The sequence below is a fragment of the Bos javanicus genome, chromosome 7 (genome assembly GCF_032452875.1).
Source record: "Bos javanicus breed banteng chromosome 7, ARS-OSU_banteng_1.0, whole genome shotgun sequence".
Classification (NCBI taxonomy): domain Eukaryota; kingdom Metazoa; phylum Chordata; class Mammalia; order Artiodactyla; family Bovidae; genus Bos; species Bos javanicus.
In genome coordinates, this window is record NC_083874.1 from 83,496,896 (window position 1) to 83,516,591 (window position 19,696).

Here is a 19,696-nt window from a genome sequence, read left to right on the forward strand (position 1 = left end):
TTCTACTGACAAATTAAAGGCCAAACAAAGTCCTAAGGAATAAGTTCCATTCTCATTAGAAAAATACAAAACTGCATTTAGTTCTGAAAGCTTAATTTGAGTTTTGGTATTGATTAGAGTCATCTTTGCTTATTATTTAAATTAGCTTAGGCTTCTGTAAACATTTAAATTCCCAGAGCCTCCCTGCAGAGTATGAGGCAGAGCCCAGAAAACTGTGTTTCTTAACTAGCTCTCCCATGAGTGTTATAATCAGGAAATTTTGATAACTACTGAATTAGAGAGTTCGCCAAGTTGCAGAATAGTTCTTGATGACTATGCAGAATTCATCTTTTTAAGAACCAACAAAAAGCAGGGTTTTGGATTTTCTTTTACAGAAAACCCAGAATGAAGTTGAAGTTTTTTAACTTATGTTTTTTAAAAAAAGTGTAATTTCAGGGGAGAGACAAAATAGACTATTACCAGCATTTTTTCCTTCTCCCAAAGAAGAAAGCTCCCATGGTGTAAATTCAAGTTTACTTAAAAACCATATTATGACTAATACATTGGTTGAGAAAACCAATTTTCATTTCTACTTTTTCCATAGAAGTACTCTTCCTGAAATTTATTATTATGTTATTTTGGCTTCTAACCTTAAAAATTAAATACAGAAAGTGTCTGTCAAATTTTGCAATTTTCCTGCTAAAATTTGCAGTAAAACAGCTCCAAGAGTACAAAAACAAATGTCACTTTCATGAGAGCAAAGGAACATTTGACTTTTAAATGAAAGAATCTGAATCCATGTTGGAAAGAAATACAAAATTAAATGTTAGAAAATATTGTAGACTAGAAAGAAAAAATATTGATAAGAATGTAGGGATTGTACTGAGAGAAGTATTATCACATGCTCCATAGCAAAAGATTTAATGTAGAATTTTGTTCAAAAATAGAATACTAAAGTCAATTCTTAAGAAAGCTCAGAGAAGGTAATGAGAAAGTGACATTTTAATGATGAGAACAAGGCATCTCTGTTTCTGCAAGGAACTTTTGTTGTATATGTACACACATACACATATATACACAGGCACATTCATGCATATATTTAGATACTCCTATACATATACAGGAGAAGGCAATGGCACCCCACTCCAGTACTCTTGCCTGGAAAATCCCATGGATGGAGGAGCCTGGTGGGCTGCAGTCCATGGGGTGACTAAGAATTGGACACGAGTGAGCGACTTCACTTTCACTTTTCACTTGCAAGCATTGGAGAAGGAAATGGCAACCCACTCCAGTGTTCTTGCCTGGAGAATCCCAGGGACGGGGGAGCCTGATGGGCTGCCATCTATGGGGTTGTGCAGAGTGGGACAGGACTGAAGTGACTTAGCAGCATACATATACATCGAATTGATTGAACTGAAAGTCGCTTAGTCATGTCCAAATCTTTGTGACCCCATGGACTGTCCATGGAATTCTCCAGGCCAGAATACTGGAGTGGGTAGCCTTTCCCTTCTCCAGGGTATCTCCCCAACCCAGGGACTGAACCCAGGTCTACTCGCATTACAGGTGGATTCTTTACCAGCTGGGGCACCACGGAAGCCCACTCCAGTACTCCTGCCTGGAAAATCCCATGGACGGAGGAGCCTGGTAGGCTGCAGTCCATGGGGTCGCAAAGAGTAGGACACGACTGAGTGACTTCACTTTCTTTCTTTCTATACATGTACATAATTTTTCCTTGTCATTGTTTTCCTGACATTAATCCTGTTTCTAGATCTACATTAGATTTCCTCATCCATAGCCCCCAAAATTGATTAGAGGAAGTGTTGGGTAAAAACAGAAAACAAGATAGGTAACTTTTGTGAATATTTCCTTTGAAATGTGCATATATAAAACATTTCACAGGCATATGTTTTGCCGTGAAACATTCATTTATTATATTTATTTGAATGAAAGCTTGTGGTTGAATTTATACTTGTAAGAAATGAATTTATTGAAGACCTTTTCCTCTTATGGCAAGTAACCACAGAAAACAAGATACAAATAATAAGAATCAAGAGAAGATGGTTTATTCAACTTCAGAAAAGTTAATTGCTGAGTTGTGTAGGACCTCTTGAAAGAAGAAAAAGAACACTTCTATAAATATATGAAACTATACTTAATTTCCTAGTATTAATAGTAATACCAACACAAAACACAACTACTTGGAAATATATATATATACACACACACATACATATAAATATAAAAACATACTTTGATTGGTGTGTGTGTGTGTGTAAGATGCCTGTATTTCCAAGTGCTAAAAGAACACATGCAATCCATTTTCTCATTTATTTTATAAAATTGCTTTCTCTGTAGGAATGGAGATGTTTATGCCCTATACTTCCTTCTTATACATAAGGTATGTTTTTATTATGACAGTAACTGCAGCATTCTTATGTTCATTGGTTTACCGGTGCTAGTTGCTTCCTTTGGTAATAAATAGTGAACTTATTAAGGTTTTTCTTCAATGTACCAATCTATAATATTAAAAACAGAACAGCTAAATCTAATTTTAAAACTACCAGTTACATTGGCTGAGTTTAGCCAGCTGTCATATTTATATGTATATTACAAACTAAAACAATCACTAAAAAAAAAAAAAGTTACGGCAAATAAGTCAACAAATGAAACACAATGGAATCACTAAAAAAATTCAATTAATTCAAAAGAAGGCTGAAAACAGGAAAAAAAAATGAAAGAAAAGATGAGACACATAGGAAATAAATAAGAAGATGAGATTTAAACCCAATCACTTCAATACTCATATCAAGCACAAATGGTCTAAATGCTCCATTTAAAAGCAGAGATAGTTGAATTGGAAAAAAGGAAAAAATCTTATACTGGATAGAAAAAATGCATTTTAAATACAAAGCAGAAATAGTTAATAGCAAAAAGATGGAGAAAAACATATACCAATGCAGTACTAATCAAAAGGAAGCTAGAGTATCCCTACGGATAGAAGCAAAGCAGGTTTCAAAGCAGAAATACCACGGGGAATTAGGAAGGTCCTATTCTAATGATAAAAGTTATTTGATTAAAAACACATTACAACCCTAATGATTCATATATTTTTTTAAATAGACTTTCAAAATACATGAAGTAAATACCAATATAACTGCCAGGAGAAATAGAGAAATCAACAATTAAGGTTGAAGATTTTCACATTACTGTCTCTGTTACTAATAGTACAAGTAGATAGAAAATCAGTAAGGATATAGGAAACCTGAACAACACTATCAAATTACTTGGCCAACTTGACACCAAAATTTTATGTACATTTTAGACTGAGATAATGAAATAAAATGAATTCATACACATATGTCCAATATATAAATTAATGAAATTAAAAAATTACTCACAAATAATAATTAAATCATATGCTTAATATAAATGGAGATAATGAAATACTTCATGAGCACATTGGTTTACACCTCTTCCCTAAATCGGACTACATAAGGATTTTAATATTACAGATATATGCTTTTCAGTAAATATTGCATGGATTATAGATGAGAACACTTACCTTAAAAATAATTTTAAGAACTGCATAATTTATGAAAAATTACACCTTACAGAATATATTTTCACTCTTTACACATAAAAATGCCTACTGTAAAAGGTGAAAATGGGAATTGAAAGTTATTTGTTATAAATTATAGCAGATATTTGTCTACACATAAAAAATTTGAAGACATTTTACAAAATATTCAATATTCATTCAATTGAAGATGCCTCTGATTATAAAACATGCCATTATTTTATATTCTTCTAGAAAATAATAAGCTTCCAATTAAATTGTGATATTGAGATACACCGATTTCTGAGATGTTAAAGCTCAAAATATGTGTGTTTTCTGAGATGTTAAGTGAATGTGTCTATCCTGAGATGCTAAATGGGCATGTTCTGAGATATTAAAAGGTAAGTAATTGTGGTTTTTGTAATCTAAAACTAAAAACACATCTCCCCTAAAATGAATTTCCTGTTAACTAAATTCAGACTTTGTAGACCCATTGAAACAGCCACTCTGGTCTTAGTATTTCTGGGAAAATTAAATTTTCTACCTTGGATATTTGAAGAGAGAAAGATATTCCCAACCTTTTTATTGGTAACAAACAACAGTCAGGAAATAAAGGTGTTACAGAAAATGGAAAAAATCATTATTAACACAGAAATGCTGAACTTGAATGAAAGTGTATTATATTTCCCCCCACATCACTGAACTAAGATATTTCATTTCTACTGATGTTTTCAGAAAGCTATATTTCTTTGCACAAAAACTCTAAGCAACAAATTCAATTTCATTAATGTAAGGCCATATTTTAACATCTGATCCAATTAACTATTGATAGTTTCCTTGAGCACTTTCATTCTCCAAGGTCCCAAAGACATTCAGACCATCAAATGCTATGAAAAGATGTTCAACACACTAAGAACTTTTTGAAAAATAATTAGAGACTTTACGGTGCAGTTTAGGTGCACAAATATATGTTGATTATTTTAATATTAAAACATTTTACGGCTCAAAAAATTAAATCTACAAATTAAAACACAATCAAAGAAACTGAACGAGAAACAATGAATTAGTAATCAAATCTGTTCACTTCTAATTATAATTCTACAATCCCTAATTATCAAAATAATCAAGGAAATTAAAAATGTTAAACAATTTGCTCCTCCACTTCTGCATGTCCCAAATCACCAGAATGACTTACCTTATCTTTTCTTTGCTTTTCATCCTGGTATACGGTCCAGTGTTCTCCATCATTGCTGTAAGCTAGTTTGTAGGAGCCTACAAACTGCACATGACCAAAATCTTTAGCTCCTTGTGTGATAATGCCAGTCACTTTGGTAGGGACTAGAAGATCCACCTACAAAAAAGAAAAGACATCATTTAAATGCCACAATAGAGTCTATCATAAATTTGTAATTCTTTTGAACTCAGGAGATTAAGAAACATATATACTAAAGCCAAAAATCCACTTGATTATTTGTATTTTGAAATAGATGACTGAGTCTATTATTGGCTTGTAATTTTGATTATGCCAGTGGGTAAAACTAGTTTAAAATTTGAACAACTACTCTGAGCAGTCATTTCATTCTACCATTTAATTTTATATTACGTTGATTCATCTAGCATGTGGTTTTTGTGTAACTGAGATAGTACAAAACTGGCAAGGCTGACCTTCTTGAGATTGATCATTTTCTCTCAGAGTTTGTGCTTATAATTCAATTTTCTGACTTTACTGGACACTTCAGTAATAATAAACACAAAATTGTAGTTGGTCACTTCAGTAATAATAAAAATAAAATTGTAGTTGTGATCACATCACAAAATATTTGATGTTTTATAATTAAACTTAAAAAAAAAATCAACCCCATTTCCACGAATTTTAATTGGTTCAGTAATAAATAACTTAATAATAGCAATCATGTGAAATGCCAGGCTGGATAAATGACAAACTGGAATCAAGATTACCAGGAGAAATATCAGCATCCTCATAATGCAGATGATATCACTCTAATGGTAGAAAGCAAAGAGGAGCTAAAGAGTCTCTTGGTGAGGGTGAAAAGAGGAGAGTGAAAAAGCTGGCTTAAGAGTCAATACTTGAAAAACTTAAGATCATGGCACCCAGTCCTATCACTTCATGGCAAATAGAAGGGGAAAAAGTAGGAGTGACAGATTTTAGTTTCTTGGACGCCAAAACCACTACAGATGGTGACTGCAGACATGCAGTTAAAAGACATTTGCTCCTTGGAAGGAAGGCTATGACAAACCTAGACAGCATATTAAAAAGCAGAGAAGTCACAAAGGCCCATATTGTCAAAGCTAATGGTTTTTCCAGGAGTCCCGTACGAATGTGAGAGTCGGTCCATAAAGAAGGCTAAGTGCTAAAGAACTGGTGTTTTTGAATTGTGGTGCTAGAGAAGACTCTTGAGAGTCCCTCGGACTTGTGCGGGGATCAAACCAGTAAATCCTAAAGGAAATCAACCCTGACTATTCATTGGGAGGACTGTTGCTAACGCTGAAGCTCTAATACTTTGGCCACCTGACGGGAAGAGCTGGGAAGAGCCGATTCACTGGAAAAGACCGTGATGCTGGGGAAGATTGAAGGCAAAAGGAGAGGAGGGTGGCAGAGTATGAGATGGTTGGATGGCATCACTGACTCAATAGATGTGAATCTGAGCAAACTCCAGGAGATAGGGTAGGACAGAAGAGCCTGGACTGCTACAGCTCATGGGGTTGTAAAGAGTTGGACACAACTTAGTAACTGAACGACAACAAATAGTAATCACTGTCCACTGAAAATCATCTTTTAGAAAGTTACAATCCTAAAACTGTTGAGGAAGTCAAGTGTTCTTTAAAAATGAGAGAGAATTAAAATATGCTTCGATGGCATGTGGGATCTGTACTCATAATGTGTTCACTGTTGCAAAATATTTATTAAAGGGCTTAAGACTCATTGTGACTTAGTAAACATTAAAGTCTTCAAATGCAACACTGAAATGTAAAAGATAGGGGTGATTTTCATCAAAGAAGACTACATAACACTGAATAGTTTAGTTTTCCCCTTTTTGTTCTCTATTTCATGCATCTCTTCTTATATCTTATGATGCTAATTAACAGAAAAATTATAGGAAACTTTGTTTCCATGTGGACAATTCTTATAAGACCTTTACCATTTGTTGTCTTAATGTTCTTTGATCTATAGCTTCCTATATTCCTACAATAGCCTACTACTTCTTCCTGCTTCCTATGACTAAGTACTGTGGCACATCCTTGATCTTATCTTCTTCAACTGTCATCATTCCACGTGTGACCTCAGTGGCTTTCAACCACTCTGACCTCCTGTTTCTATTTCAGTTTCTGCATTCTGAGAGATGTATAGAGCCACAAATAGACAGTCATGGGTCAGACAAAGGCCATGGCTAAGAAGAGGGGACTAAGGAGAATGCACTGAATAGACCATATTTAGTGACATAGATGCTTACCAAGAAGGATATGAAAAAGTTCCCAGTGTTTCCTGGTTTAGGAATATATTTCTAAAAATTCACATGGGCTTTTTGCCCACTTTTTGGAACATTCATTAATGACATCAGGCTCAAATTGCACAATGGATTAAGACAGAAAACCACCTAATGCTGCCTTAAAGTATTCTAGAAAGTTTATAAAAAATATAAAATATTTGTTGTTGCTGTTTTCCAAATAATATGTTATGTCACCTAAAACATCTTGTGTGTCCTGCAGCAAAGAAGGATGGAAAATTATGATATCCTGGGAAGGAGAACTGTTGCTGCCTCATGCTATGCTAAATGCTTTGTGGTATGTCTTCAGTGACTCCTCTGAACATTCTTGTATGGTAGGGTATCATATCCACTTTAGTGAGAACAGATGCCTATGGAGCTAACATGACATGTGATCCAAAGATCAGCGGTCAGTAAAGGGAGGACCCCAAATTCATACCTGTCTTTCTGAGTCGAAGTTCTACCACATGCATGGACTCTCATGCAATGATCTCATTGAATTCTCTTTCTCAGAAATTTATGAAGAGTCTCAAAAGCTTTCTTGCCACACTCATCAAGCATAAAGGCACTCTAAGCTTCAAACAAAAAACAATTCAGGCTTTACAATATTAGGAGAGCCTGTCTTTAAACTTTCATTTCCTCTCTGTTCTTTAGCTGTCTGAATGGATTGCTATTGCAATCCTAAATCCAAATCTAATTGCACAGAAACATATAGGCAGAGTGGCTGGTCTTCAAAGTGCTCTTAATATTGCTGACAATAAATGAAAAAAAAAAGATCTTACAGTACTCTGAGTCACTGTGTTGTCATCAAGGCTGTAAACACACAAGAACTCAAACTGTCACAAGAATAAAAACACCTCCAGTGGAGTTTTCAGTGCCTAAATGTCTGTTAAGTCCTGAGCTAAGATGACGCAGTGAGGAATCTTGTAGCATCTTTTGCAGTGGTATTTCTTAAAGTCACGGTTTCCTGCTGGGTGGAGATGTTTTCTCCTTAAATTGTGTGTCTTGGCTCTTTCTAACAGATCTGTTTTTCTTCCAGTCTAACTGCTCCCCTTCTCAGCTTTTTTTTTTTTTTTTCTGATCAAGAAATGTTTTTCTTTTTTGTTCCAGTGAAGTCAACTCCTCAGATTTAAATAGTCAGCAATCTGTTTCAAGCTGGATTTTGTCCTAAAATTTGTTACATTATAAACTTAGAATACCAGGCCTAAGCAAACCTTCTTTCTGCATAAAAATAACCAGCATCCCACACTTCACATGAGGTTGCTGCAACAGGGATGTACAGATTTTACTCGGAGACATTGCAAGGATATATCACTCTTGTGTTCCTCATGCAGGGTGATTCCAGAGAAGCCCTCTATTTTGTACCTATGCCTATCCCTGGCCCAGGACCACTCTGCCCTCTCACAGAGTGTTTGAGCTAAAGTTGTACTCCAAACATGCTTCTGCTATTTTAGATCCTCACCTCCCAAGGCTTGGCTGAGATACAACAAGTTATTTAGGGCACTAAGCTGGCACATGTGTAGGCTGGCACTGCACTTCATGTCCAAATCTGTGTTAAAAGTGCCTAATGTGTAATGGTCTCTTAATACAGTTTTGCTGGACTGAGCTGGAACTGCTTCCTAAGTATGTTCAATGGACAAAATCAACCCATGGCTAAGGATGTTGCAGAGCATCACAGCAGGAAATGTTAGCTGCTTTTCTCTTGTTTCTCTATACAACATTACTGGTCAAGGAAATATCATTATAGCTGAAGTAACAATTTTTACTGGGGGTGCAACTAGTTAAAAATCTGCTCCAATCTTCAGGAATGTGATTGTGAGACCCAGTCTATTCTAGCAGAACTGAATGGCCTGGGTTCATGAACAGCCACTACCCTTACTAGTTATATGTCTTTGGCAAGCTCCTTTACCTCTATACAGTTCAATGTCTTCATGTGAAAAAATGAGAACAGCCCTGTTATTAGTATTTTACAGATATTATGAGGATTAGATGAGTTAATATGTGTACAAAACAATATATAGGACATAATAATGGTATAAAAAACTTGGTTAACAGTAAAACAATAAGTAATTCTGGGGGAAGAATCTAATATTACTCTCTGAGTACCTGTTAGAAATATAAATATGGAAACAGGGAAACTAGGTTCCCAGCAACTTTTTTATCATAGCACATTTTAGTCACTTTCTCAGGATGTACACAAAGATAGTCATTTCATTTTTCTTAAAGTAAAGAAAATATTACGTAACTACAATTCACATTTATGGGTGAAATGATTAACTAAGAATAAGATAATTTATGAAATATTGTACTTCTCTTTTTAAATACTAAGATCATGTTATAATAAGGAAATGGTCTCACTGTTTGCAGATGACATGTTACTATACAGAGAAAATCCTAAAGATGTTATCAAAAAACTATTAGAGCTCATCAATGAATTCAGTAAAGTTGCAGGATACAAGCTTAATACATAGAAATCTGCTGCATTTCTATACAATAACAATCAAAAATCAGAAAAAGACATTAAGGAAAAAATTCCATTTATCATTGCATCAAAAAGAATAGAGTACTTAGGAATAGATGTACCTAAAGGAGGTAAAAGATCTGTACTATGAAAACTATAAGCTACTGATAAAAAAAAAAAATCAATGCCACAAACAGATGGAATGATATACCATGTTCTTGGCTGGAAGAATCAATACTGTCAAAATGACTATACTATCCAAGGCAATCTATATATTCAATGCAATTCCTATCAAATTACGAAGGGCATTTTCCACACAACTAGAACAAAAAATTTTTTTAATTTGTATGGAAAAACAAAAGATCCCACATAGTCAAAGCAACCCAAGGAAACAAAAATGGAGCTGGAGGAGTTAGGCTCCCTGACTTCAGACTATAAAGCTGTATTCACCAAAACAGTACAGAACTAGAACAAAAACAGCAATATAGATCAATGGAACAGGACAGAAGGTCCACAAATTAACTCACACACCTATAGCCAATCAATCTAAAACAAAAGAGGCAAGAATATACAATGGAGAAGACATGGACTCTTCAATAAATGGAATTGGGAAAACTGGACATCTACATGTAAGAGAATGGAATTAGAACACTCCCTAACAACACACACAAAATCAACTCAAAATGGATTGAAAACCTAAATATAAGCCTGGATGCTAGGCAGAACACTCTGATATAAATCACAACAAAATCTTTGATCCATTTCCTAGACTAATAACAATAAAAACAAAAATAAACAAATGTGACCTAATTAAACTTAAAAGCTTTTGTCAGCAAAGGAAATCATAAACAAAAAGACAACTCACAGAACCGGAAAAAAATATTTGCAAATGAGGTAACCATAGAGGAATCAGTCTCCAAAATATATAAACAGCTCATGCAGCTCAATATAAAATAACCCACTAAATCAAAAAAATGGGCAGAAGATCTACATAGACATTTCTCCAAAGAAGACATGCATATGGCCAAAAAACACATGAAAGATGCTCAGCATCATTAATTATTAGAGAAATGCCAAATGAAAACTATAATGAAGTATCACTTCACTCTGTTTTAAAATGTGCTGTGCTTAGTCACTCAGTCCTGTCGAACTCTGCAACCCCATGGACTGTAGCCCACCAGGCTTCTCTATCCATGGGATTCTCCAGGCAAGAGTGGGTTATCATGCCCTCCTCCAGGGATCTTCCCAACCCAAGCATCGAACCCAGGTCTCCTTCATGGCCATCATCAAAAAGTCTTCAAATAATAATTGCTGGTATATATGGAATTTAGAAAGATGGTAACGATAACCCTGTATGCGAGACAGCAAAAGAGACACAGATGTATAGAACAGTCTTTTGGACTCTGTGGGAGAGAGAGAGAGGGGGGGTGGGATGATTTGGGAGAATGGCATTGAAACATGTATAATATCATATATGAAACGAATCGCCAGTCCAGGTTCGATGCAGGATACTGGATGCTTGGGGCTGGTGCACTGGGATGACCCAGAGGGATGGTACGGGGAAGGAGGTGGGAGGGGGGGTTCAGGATGGGGAGCACGTGTACACCCATGGCAGATTCATGTTGATGTATGGCAAAACCAATACAATATTGTAAAGTAATTAGCCTCCAATTAAAATAAATAAATTTATATTAAAAAACAAAAACAAACAAAAAAATACAATTAAATTAAAAAAATAATAATAATTGCTGGGAAGAGTGTGGAGAGAAAGGAACCATCCTACATTGTTGGTAGGAATGTAAATTGGTACAACCACTATAGAGAACAATATGGAGGTTCCTCAAAAAACTAAAAATAGAGCTACCTTATGATCCATCAATCCCATTCTTGAGAATATACTTGGAGGAAACTAATTTTAAAAGACAGAAACAACTTGATGCTCATAGCAGCACTATTTACAATAGCCAATATAAGGAAGCAACCTAAATGTCCATCAATAGAAGAATGGATAAAGATGTGGTACATATTATTATATTATGACATATTACTTAGCCATAAAAAGGACTGAAATAATGCCATTTGCAGCAACATGGATGGATCTAGAGATTATCATACTATGTAAGTCAAAGACAAATATCATATGATATCACTTATATGTGGGATCTTAAAAAACTGACACAAATGACTTATTTATAAAACAGAAATGGACTTATACAGAAAACAAACCAATGTTCCCAAAGGGAAAATGGTGGGGGAGGGATACATTTGGGATTAACATATACATACTATTATAGCATATATAAATAGATAACCAACAAGGACCTACTGTTTAGCATAGAGAACTATATTCAATCTCTTGTAATAACCTATAATGGAAAACAATCTGAGAAAAGAAGATGCACATTTGAATCATCTTGCTGTACACCTGAAACATTGTAAATCAATTATATCTCAATAAAAAGATGAAACAACCAACATTATAAATATTTGGAGGTAATAAAATAATATTACAAGGGCTGAATCTAATACCCTTATATTAATTTACTTAATGATATATAAATAAAAATAACTTAATTTTCTGTATTTTTGATGAGAATTTTGTAATATTCTATATAAATTTTGTTTTGAATTGTTTTGAAAAATTTTTCTCAAACAATTATAGTTATAAGTAACTAAAACTGACATCAAGTTAATAGGTAATCTATTTCCCAATTTCTCTAAAACCTATGTCAGAAAGATTAACACATTTCTGAAGAGAAATGTAAAACTTTGAACATTAGTAGTGAAAATAATCATATTTTTCTGATTGGGTTATTTAAGTGACTTTATGCTGAGTTCCTAAAAAATAAGACCACACTGAAAAGTAGAATGAACATATCTTCTTTATTTACCTCTCAAGCCTGATTTTGGTTAGGATGGGAACTTTGACTTATTCTATGAACCACTCAGGGTGGTGACTAATTGAATTACTCTGTAATTGATAGAGTAATTATTAATATATTAATGGAGACTTAAACAAGTCTTTGATCAAATAGCATGCTGATAAGTGTTTTTTAAATACCTTAATTATAGCAGTGCCAAAGCCCAAATGAAGTAGAAAACAAAGAAAATGGCCAGTAAATGATATGCATGTAACTTAGAAAACAATAACATAACTTTCAAGTAAGAATTGAAATAGTTTTTTATCCAGTGCTTTTTGAAAGTGCAATGAAAGGACAGCCTATGTACAAACCTGCATCTTTTTATAAAGGTAAAGATTTAATGAACTGGCATGTACTTCAGTAGTCAGAATTTGGTTGGTTGTTGACTTAAAAGAGCTGTTGAATATATATCTTTGACAACTACTTTACTGAATATAATCTTATCAAAGGCATTTGTGTTTTGTATAACCATTACATATCTTAGATACTGACATTTACAAGCACAAAACATCTATACACAAATATGTGTGTCAATATGTATATTTATAGAAATCTCCTTGTTCTGTAACAAATAAATGAAAATCATGAGAATTCTGAAAATAAAAACATCCACAGCATACAGTATGTTGCAATGGCAAATCACATTTCATATCTTCAATATTTAGAGGCCCATGAAAAGTAGGAAGGTTGACAGAAAACACAATATTTTTATGTACCATGCTTGCTGAAGGAACTGTGCATTTTATGTTGATATCAGACTTTGCCATTCCCACAATTTGTAAATCATCCATAGAGTCCTGTACATCATGTTGTTTCATGAGATCATGCAAGCCTTAATTCTAGACTTTTTGGTCTTAACTGAGTATGTGCATGTTTTATCGTGGTTGATTTTTAGGCTAAAACAGCAACAATGCAAAGAAAACCTAGATGTAATTTTCTCTCCTTGTCCTTACAAAAGAAAGTAGAAAGGGGTATGGCCTCTTAGGAATCAGGATGAGGTAAATGCTGGAAATTGCTTTGGGAAAATGTAACATCAACGGCTGAAAAACAGCCTGGGTCAGCATGTTGCCCTGAAGTGATTGGAGGGGAATGGGCGGGTGATGGCTCCGCAGGAAGAGAACTGCCTGCAGATTACAAGGTTAAGAGCCATTGAAACAGAAAGTGGACTGCTCTAAAGCACAACATTAAAAAAATATATATATCTTTTGTACACACTGTACATATCACATAGGTAACAAGGAAACAAATTATTCCCGTTCAAATGCATAGTCAGTAACATTGTCAACATTTTATTTGTATAAAAAGGATAAGCTCAATTCTGGTGGAAATGGCAGGCAAGGCTATCTAACTCATCAGAACTCCAGTCACCACAAATTATAGTTGTCTTCTTGGAGAGCCTCATTAGAAGCCATGGTTATAGAGTCCCTCTCTGAATTTGCATGAAATCAACATGCTTTATTTCTTTATATTAATACATTTATGGTAAAGTGTCTTATCTGTATTCTTCTGCTGTTATTGACATTATTTTTGATTTATTTTGTTTAGAGGCGGAAGTAGAAGCAGCTCATATATACTTGAATTTCATCTCATTAAGATTTTCTTTATGTCTCAATACTAATTTATTATTTATTCTCTTTAACATAGTTTCCAAGGTCTTTTGAGCTTATTAAGCGGAAAAATATAAAACTGGGTGCTGAATGCTGATAAAATCTGAATACTAGCTGATGAACATATTTTAATTAAGCCCCAAAGTGCAATATGACCTGAAATATCTCTAATGAAGTCCCAAACCTGTTAGGTATACGCCTAACAAGTTATAATGATACAGCTCAAGAATAGGGTACATAACTTTCACAAAATGTTCTTGACTGCATGTGAACAATAAGATACTCATACTTCCTTCTTTCTAAAGTTGACATATTATTTAAGGGACTCCTGTATACATGCCTGTCTAGAACAAGTGTTCATTTCTTTGTGCAGTCAGCTCCAAACAATCATATGTGTAATCACATATGATTACATTCTTTAAGACTATTCATGCACTATATTTTCTATTATTATAAAATGGCTCATAAACCACAATCTTAAATTAGGTATGGAATTAGTGAATCCCCTGGAACAAACTTACTATACTAAACTTGCTTAATTTTTTTCTATATGTATTAAAGATTTTTAAAACTCTCCAGGTTATACCTCACTTCTCTGAAAGCCCACTTACAGATTTAAGTGAAGACTTTCATAAGATAGTCCCTGTGGTTGAATATCTCTGTAATAATACTAATTAATATCCCATCTGAGACTTCAGGCACAAAATTTCTGACATTTTAAACATAACATGAAAAAAAATGAAATAAACAGAAAGTTGGGGTATAACTCCTTCTTATTGGATATAAGTGCTTAAGGATCTGGAAATCTAAAGATATTTTAATGAAATTCAAGCACCAATTTAAAAGAAAAGAGGTATCATATAGAAATTATTAGAATAACACTAAAAATACAATTTTAGAAAGTTATTCATAGTGGAAACAGCAGGGAAGTATAAAAACAAAAGCTTAAAAAAAAAGCTGTTCATCTTCATAGACAACTCACAAGATCAGTCTCTTTATCTTGTGGCTTGTCATCCTTAAACAGGTTATTTTGACATGTTTTTCCCGTAACAGAGAAATCTGGTATATTTCAAGAAATGCTGAAATACCTGTTTATGGATCAGAATATAAGCTTTGACCCATCTTTATGGGAAACAGTATCACTACAAGCCCAACACAAATGACTTTTCCAAATCTTCCTTTAGGGGACACTTGGGACAGAGCTCACAAATAGAATTTACTACACTTTAAATGGTTCTAGGTACTTTTACCATAGGAATCTTTGATGTAGACATCTTTGCCACAGATACTTTTGCACGTAACTAATTGGTTATAAGGCAATTTTACCATAAAAGATAAAAAATAACCTAAAATAAAACTGGGACATTATAAAACACATAAACACTAAGCATGAAGAATTAATAACAAAACTAAAATGACTTTAAAATGAAATAGAGAATATTTGAATACACTTAAAATGGGGCTTCCCAGCCCATTCCCAGGTGGCATTAGTGATAGACAACCTGCCTGCCAATGCAGGAGATGCAGGAGACGTGGGTTCAGTCCCTGGGTCGGGAAGATCCCCTGGAGTAGGAAATGGCAACCCATTCCAGTATTCTTGCCTGGAGAATCCCATGGACAGAGGTGCCTGGTGGGCTACAGTCCACGGGCTTGCAAAGAGTCAGACATGGTTGAGTGACTAACACTTTCAACACTTTTAAAATGTGTATAGATTCATAGCTACACACATTTTGAAAGTATTGAAAGTGTTAATCTGACTCTTTGTGACCCCATGGACTGTAGCCTACCAGGTTTCACCATCCATGGGATTTTCCAGGCAAGAATACTGGAGTGGGTTGCTATTTCCTTCTCCAGGAGATCTTCCTGACTCAGGGATTGAACCCGGGTCTCCCTCATTGTAGGTATTGTTCAGTTCAGTTCAGTTCAGTCGCTCAGTCGTGTCTGACTCTTTGCGACCCCATGAATTGCAGCACGCCAGGCCTCCCTGTCTATCACCAACTCCCGAAGTTCACTCAAACTCATGTCCATCGAGTCGGTGATGCCATCTAGCCATCTCATCCTCTGTCATCCCCTTCTCCTCCTGCCCCCAATCCCTCCCAGCATCAGAGTCTTTTCCAATGAGTCAACTCTTCGCATGAGGTGGCCAAAGTACTGGAGTTTCAGCTTTAGCATCATTCCTTCCAAAGAACACCCAGGGCTGATCTCCTTTAGAGTGGACTGGTTGGATCTTCTTGCAGTCCAAAGGACGTTCAAGAGTCTTCTCCAACACCAGAGTTCAAAAGCATCAATTCTTCAGTGCTGAGCTTTCTTCATAGTCCAACTCTCACATCCATACATGACTACTGGAAAAACCATAGCCTTGACTAGATGCTTTACCATCTGAGCCACCAGGGAAGTCATTAGATTCATAGCAATACTGCTGTTGCTGCTGCTAAGTCGCTTCAGTCGTGTCCGATTCTATGCAACCCCATAGGTGGCAGCCCACCAGGCTCCCCTGTCCCTGGGATTCTCCAGGCAAGAACACTGGAGTGGGTTGCCATTTCCTTCTCCAAGGCATGAAAGTTAAAAGTCAAAATGAAGTCACTCAGTCGTGTCTGACTCTTAGCGACCCCATGGACTGCAGCCTATCAGGCTCCTCTGTCCATGGGATTTTCCAGGCAAGAGTACTGGAGTGGGTCGCCACTGCCTTCTCCCATAGCAATACTATACATAACATATTCTTTTTTTGCAGGTTGTACCTATTCTTGTCCTCAAAGTTTTGCATTCATTGAAACATCTTTTTTTTTTTTTTTGCTTGTTGATTACTTTGTTGGGCATCACACTAGTTTTTTTTTTTTTGCTAGACTTTCTTCCTTCATTAAGATAGTATTTGTTTCCATACTAGGATACATATTTGTGTGAGTTAGTATCATATTATGAAAGATTCAGCATTGTTGTTGGTTCTTGACATCCTGTTATATGTCTATTGATATTCCAAAGTTCTGTGGGAAGTGTCAACTCTGCACCTTCCAGGCCTTTGACTCTGGCCACTTCCTGCTCCTACGCAAAGTATTTCAAAATAACCAACTCTTGGGGCATGTCCTCATATGTCTGTTTAATAAAGCCATCAACAATGTCACTATCCAGAAAAAATACTAATTCATTTCAACCAGTTGAAAGCAAATTGTCAAAACAAAACTATAACCAGTTATTTCATGGTCAAACTGCCTGATGAAAAATTAGTTATGCAGTTAAAATGTGGCAAAAAATGCTTATAGCAAAGATACAGCAAAAAAGCTATGGAGAAAATACTGGATATGCTTTTTAATACCATCTGTTCTGAAAAAGCATGACCTTGTAATGCATTGCCTCAAACTCTTTTGTAGAGTAACATTTTCTTTAACAAGTAACATCAAGTGGCATAAAAGATCAGGTAGAAATTATACTTTAAAAGCAAGATATGTCACTGCTGTTGGAGAGATTGGAAGTTAAATTATGAAGAACCATTCTGATATAACATATTATTTTAACTTGCAGATCAAAACAACATCTTGTATTTTCAAGATGGAAATTATAATTAAAAGTAAGCCAACAAAAGGGATTTCCCTGGCAGTCCAGTGGTTAAGAATCTGTGCTTCCACTCAGGGAACACAGGTTTGATCCCTGTGAGGGGAACTAAAATCTCACATGCCTCGCAGTGAGCTCTGACGTGGCTCCCGCCCCCCAGCCACAAAAAGTAATCCAACAATAAAAACATAGACATTGAAACAACGTATCTAATGCTTCTTTAGTGAGAATGCTTTGTGGTATTGCTTTTTTAAAGATATATTTGATTATATTAAGGACTTTTCCTCCTGTGACTTGTTTCAGAATTTAAAAGTCATGAATAGGTGATGAATTGTATCAAATTATTGTCTGTTCATATTGAGACGATTATACATACGTCTCCTTTAATAAGGAGTCCTGAACCCAATCAACCTAAGAATCAGACACTGACAGGACCTATATGCGCATTTTCCACTGTTTTCTTGCTTCTTTGGAACATGTTTACTAGTCATACATTTTCCATTATTTCCTTACTTTTTCAAGCACAGTTTTACTAGATACGAATGGACCTCTAAATAATATTTAGTTCTAAGTGTTTTAAAAATTCATAAAGGAGAGACATACAGTGATATTTTGGGACTTGTCTTTTTCATTCAATATTATATTACTAAATTTATCAATATGTTTGTTTATAAGGCATATTTACTTTAATGACTCTGTAGTATTCCACATGCACATATAAGTCAATACATCTACCTAGTCTATGGATATGAGTATTTAACTATTTCCAGTTTTGTTTTTTAAAATCAGTGCTATGAGACTCACAGATACAGAGAACAAACTACCAATGGTTACCAGTGAAAAGAGGGAGGGGAGGGGACATACAGGGATGGGGGAGTGGGAGGTACAGTTCTTGGGTGTAATAGAGGCTACAAGGATGCATTTTACAACACAGGGAATATAGTCTATATTTTTTAGTAACTGGAAATGGAGTAACCATTAAAATTATTAAAAAATAGAAAAAATCAATGGTATTAACGTTCTTGTACTTGTTTCCTGGTGTATATAGTACTCAGAATATTTTAGTGATGATACTTATGCAGAGTACATCACATGATATGCTGGGCTGGATGAATCACAAGCTGAAATCAAGATTGCCAGGAGAAATATCAACAACCTCAGATATGCAGATGATATCATTCTAATAGCAGAAAGTGAAAGGGAACTAAAGAGCCTCTTGATGATGGTGAAAGAGGAGAGTGAAAAAGCTGGCTTAAAATTCAACATCCAGATAACTAAGATCATGCCATCTGGTCCCATCACTTCATGGAAGATAAGGGGAAAGTGGAAGCAGTGACAGACTACTTTCTTGGGCTTCAAAATCCCTGTACATGGTGACAGTAGCCATGAAATTAAAAGATGCTTGCTTCTTGGAAGAAAAGCTATGACAAACTTAAAGTATTACAAAGCACAGATATCACTTTGCTAACAATGGTCTGTATAGTCAAAGCTATAGTTTTTCCAGTAGTTATGTACAGATGTGAGAGATGGACCATAAAATAGCCTGAGTGCTAAAGAATTGATGCCTTTGAATTGTTTTGGTGGAGAAGACTCTTGAGAGTCCCTTTGATGGCGAGATTAAACCAGTCATTCCTAAAGGAAATCAACCCTGAATATTCATTGGAAGGACTGATGCTGAAGCTAAAGCTCCAATAGTTTGGCCATTGGATGTAAAGAGCCAACTCATTGGAAAGGCCCTGATGCATGGAAAGTCTGAAGGCAAAAGGAGTAGGGGATGGCAGAGGATAAGATGGTTAGATAGCATCATCAATTCATGAAATTGAGCAAACTCCAGGAGATGGTGAAGGACTGAGGAGCCTGGCTGGAGAGCCTGGCATGCTGCAGTCCATGGGATCACAAAGAGTCAGACAGACAAAGCTACTGAATGACAACAATAGCAAACTACAAAGAGATTTTTTGGTTGTAGAGTGCACGAATGTGCAATTTTATAAATTTACTTAGCAATTTCCAAAATGATTTTATCAGCAAGATATATACATTTTCCACTTTCAATTTCCTATCTTGGTGAGTAACATTAGATTTTTTTAGGAAGATCATTTTATGCATTTCTTTGATAAATT

At 35.2% G+C, this 19,696-nt stretch overlaps 1 protein-coding gene across 2 annotated transcripts in view; it reads right to left on the reverse strand.

The window, feature by feature from the left end:
• EDIL3 (EGF like repeats and discoidin domains 3) overlaps positions 1–19,696 on the reverse strand; it is a 484,817-nt gene that overhangs the window by 50,388 nt on the left and 414,733 nt on the right. For both annotated transcript variants that reach the window (XM_061424341.1, XM_061424340.1), the window contains one exon: positions 4,731–4,886. In XM_061424341.1, coding sequence (XP_061280325.1) covers positions 4,731–4,886 — 156 coding nt within the window. The remainder of the gene's footprint in view (positions 1–4,730; positions 4,887–19,696) is intronic.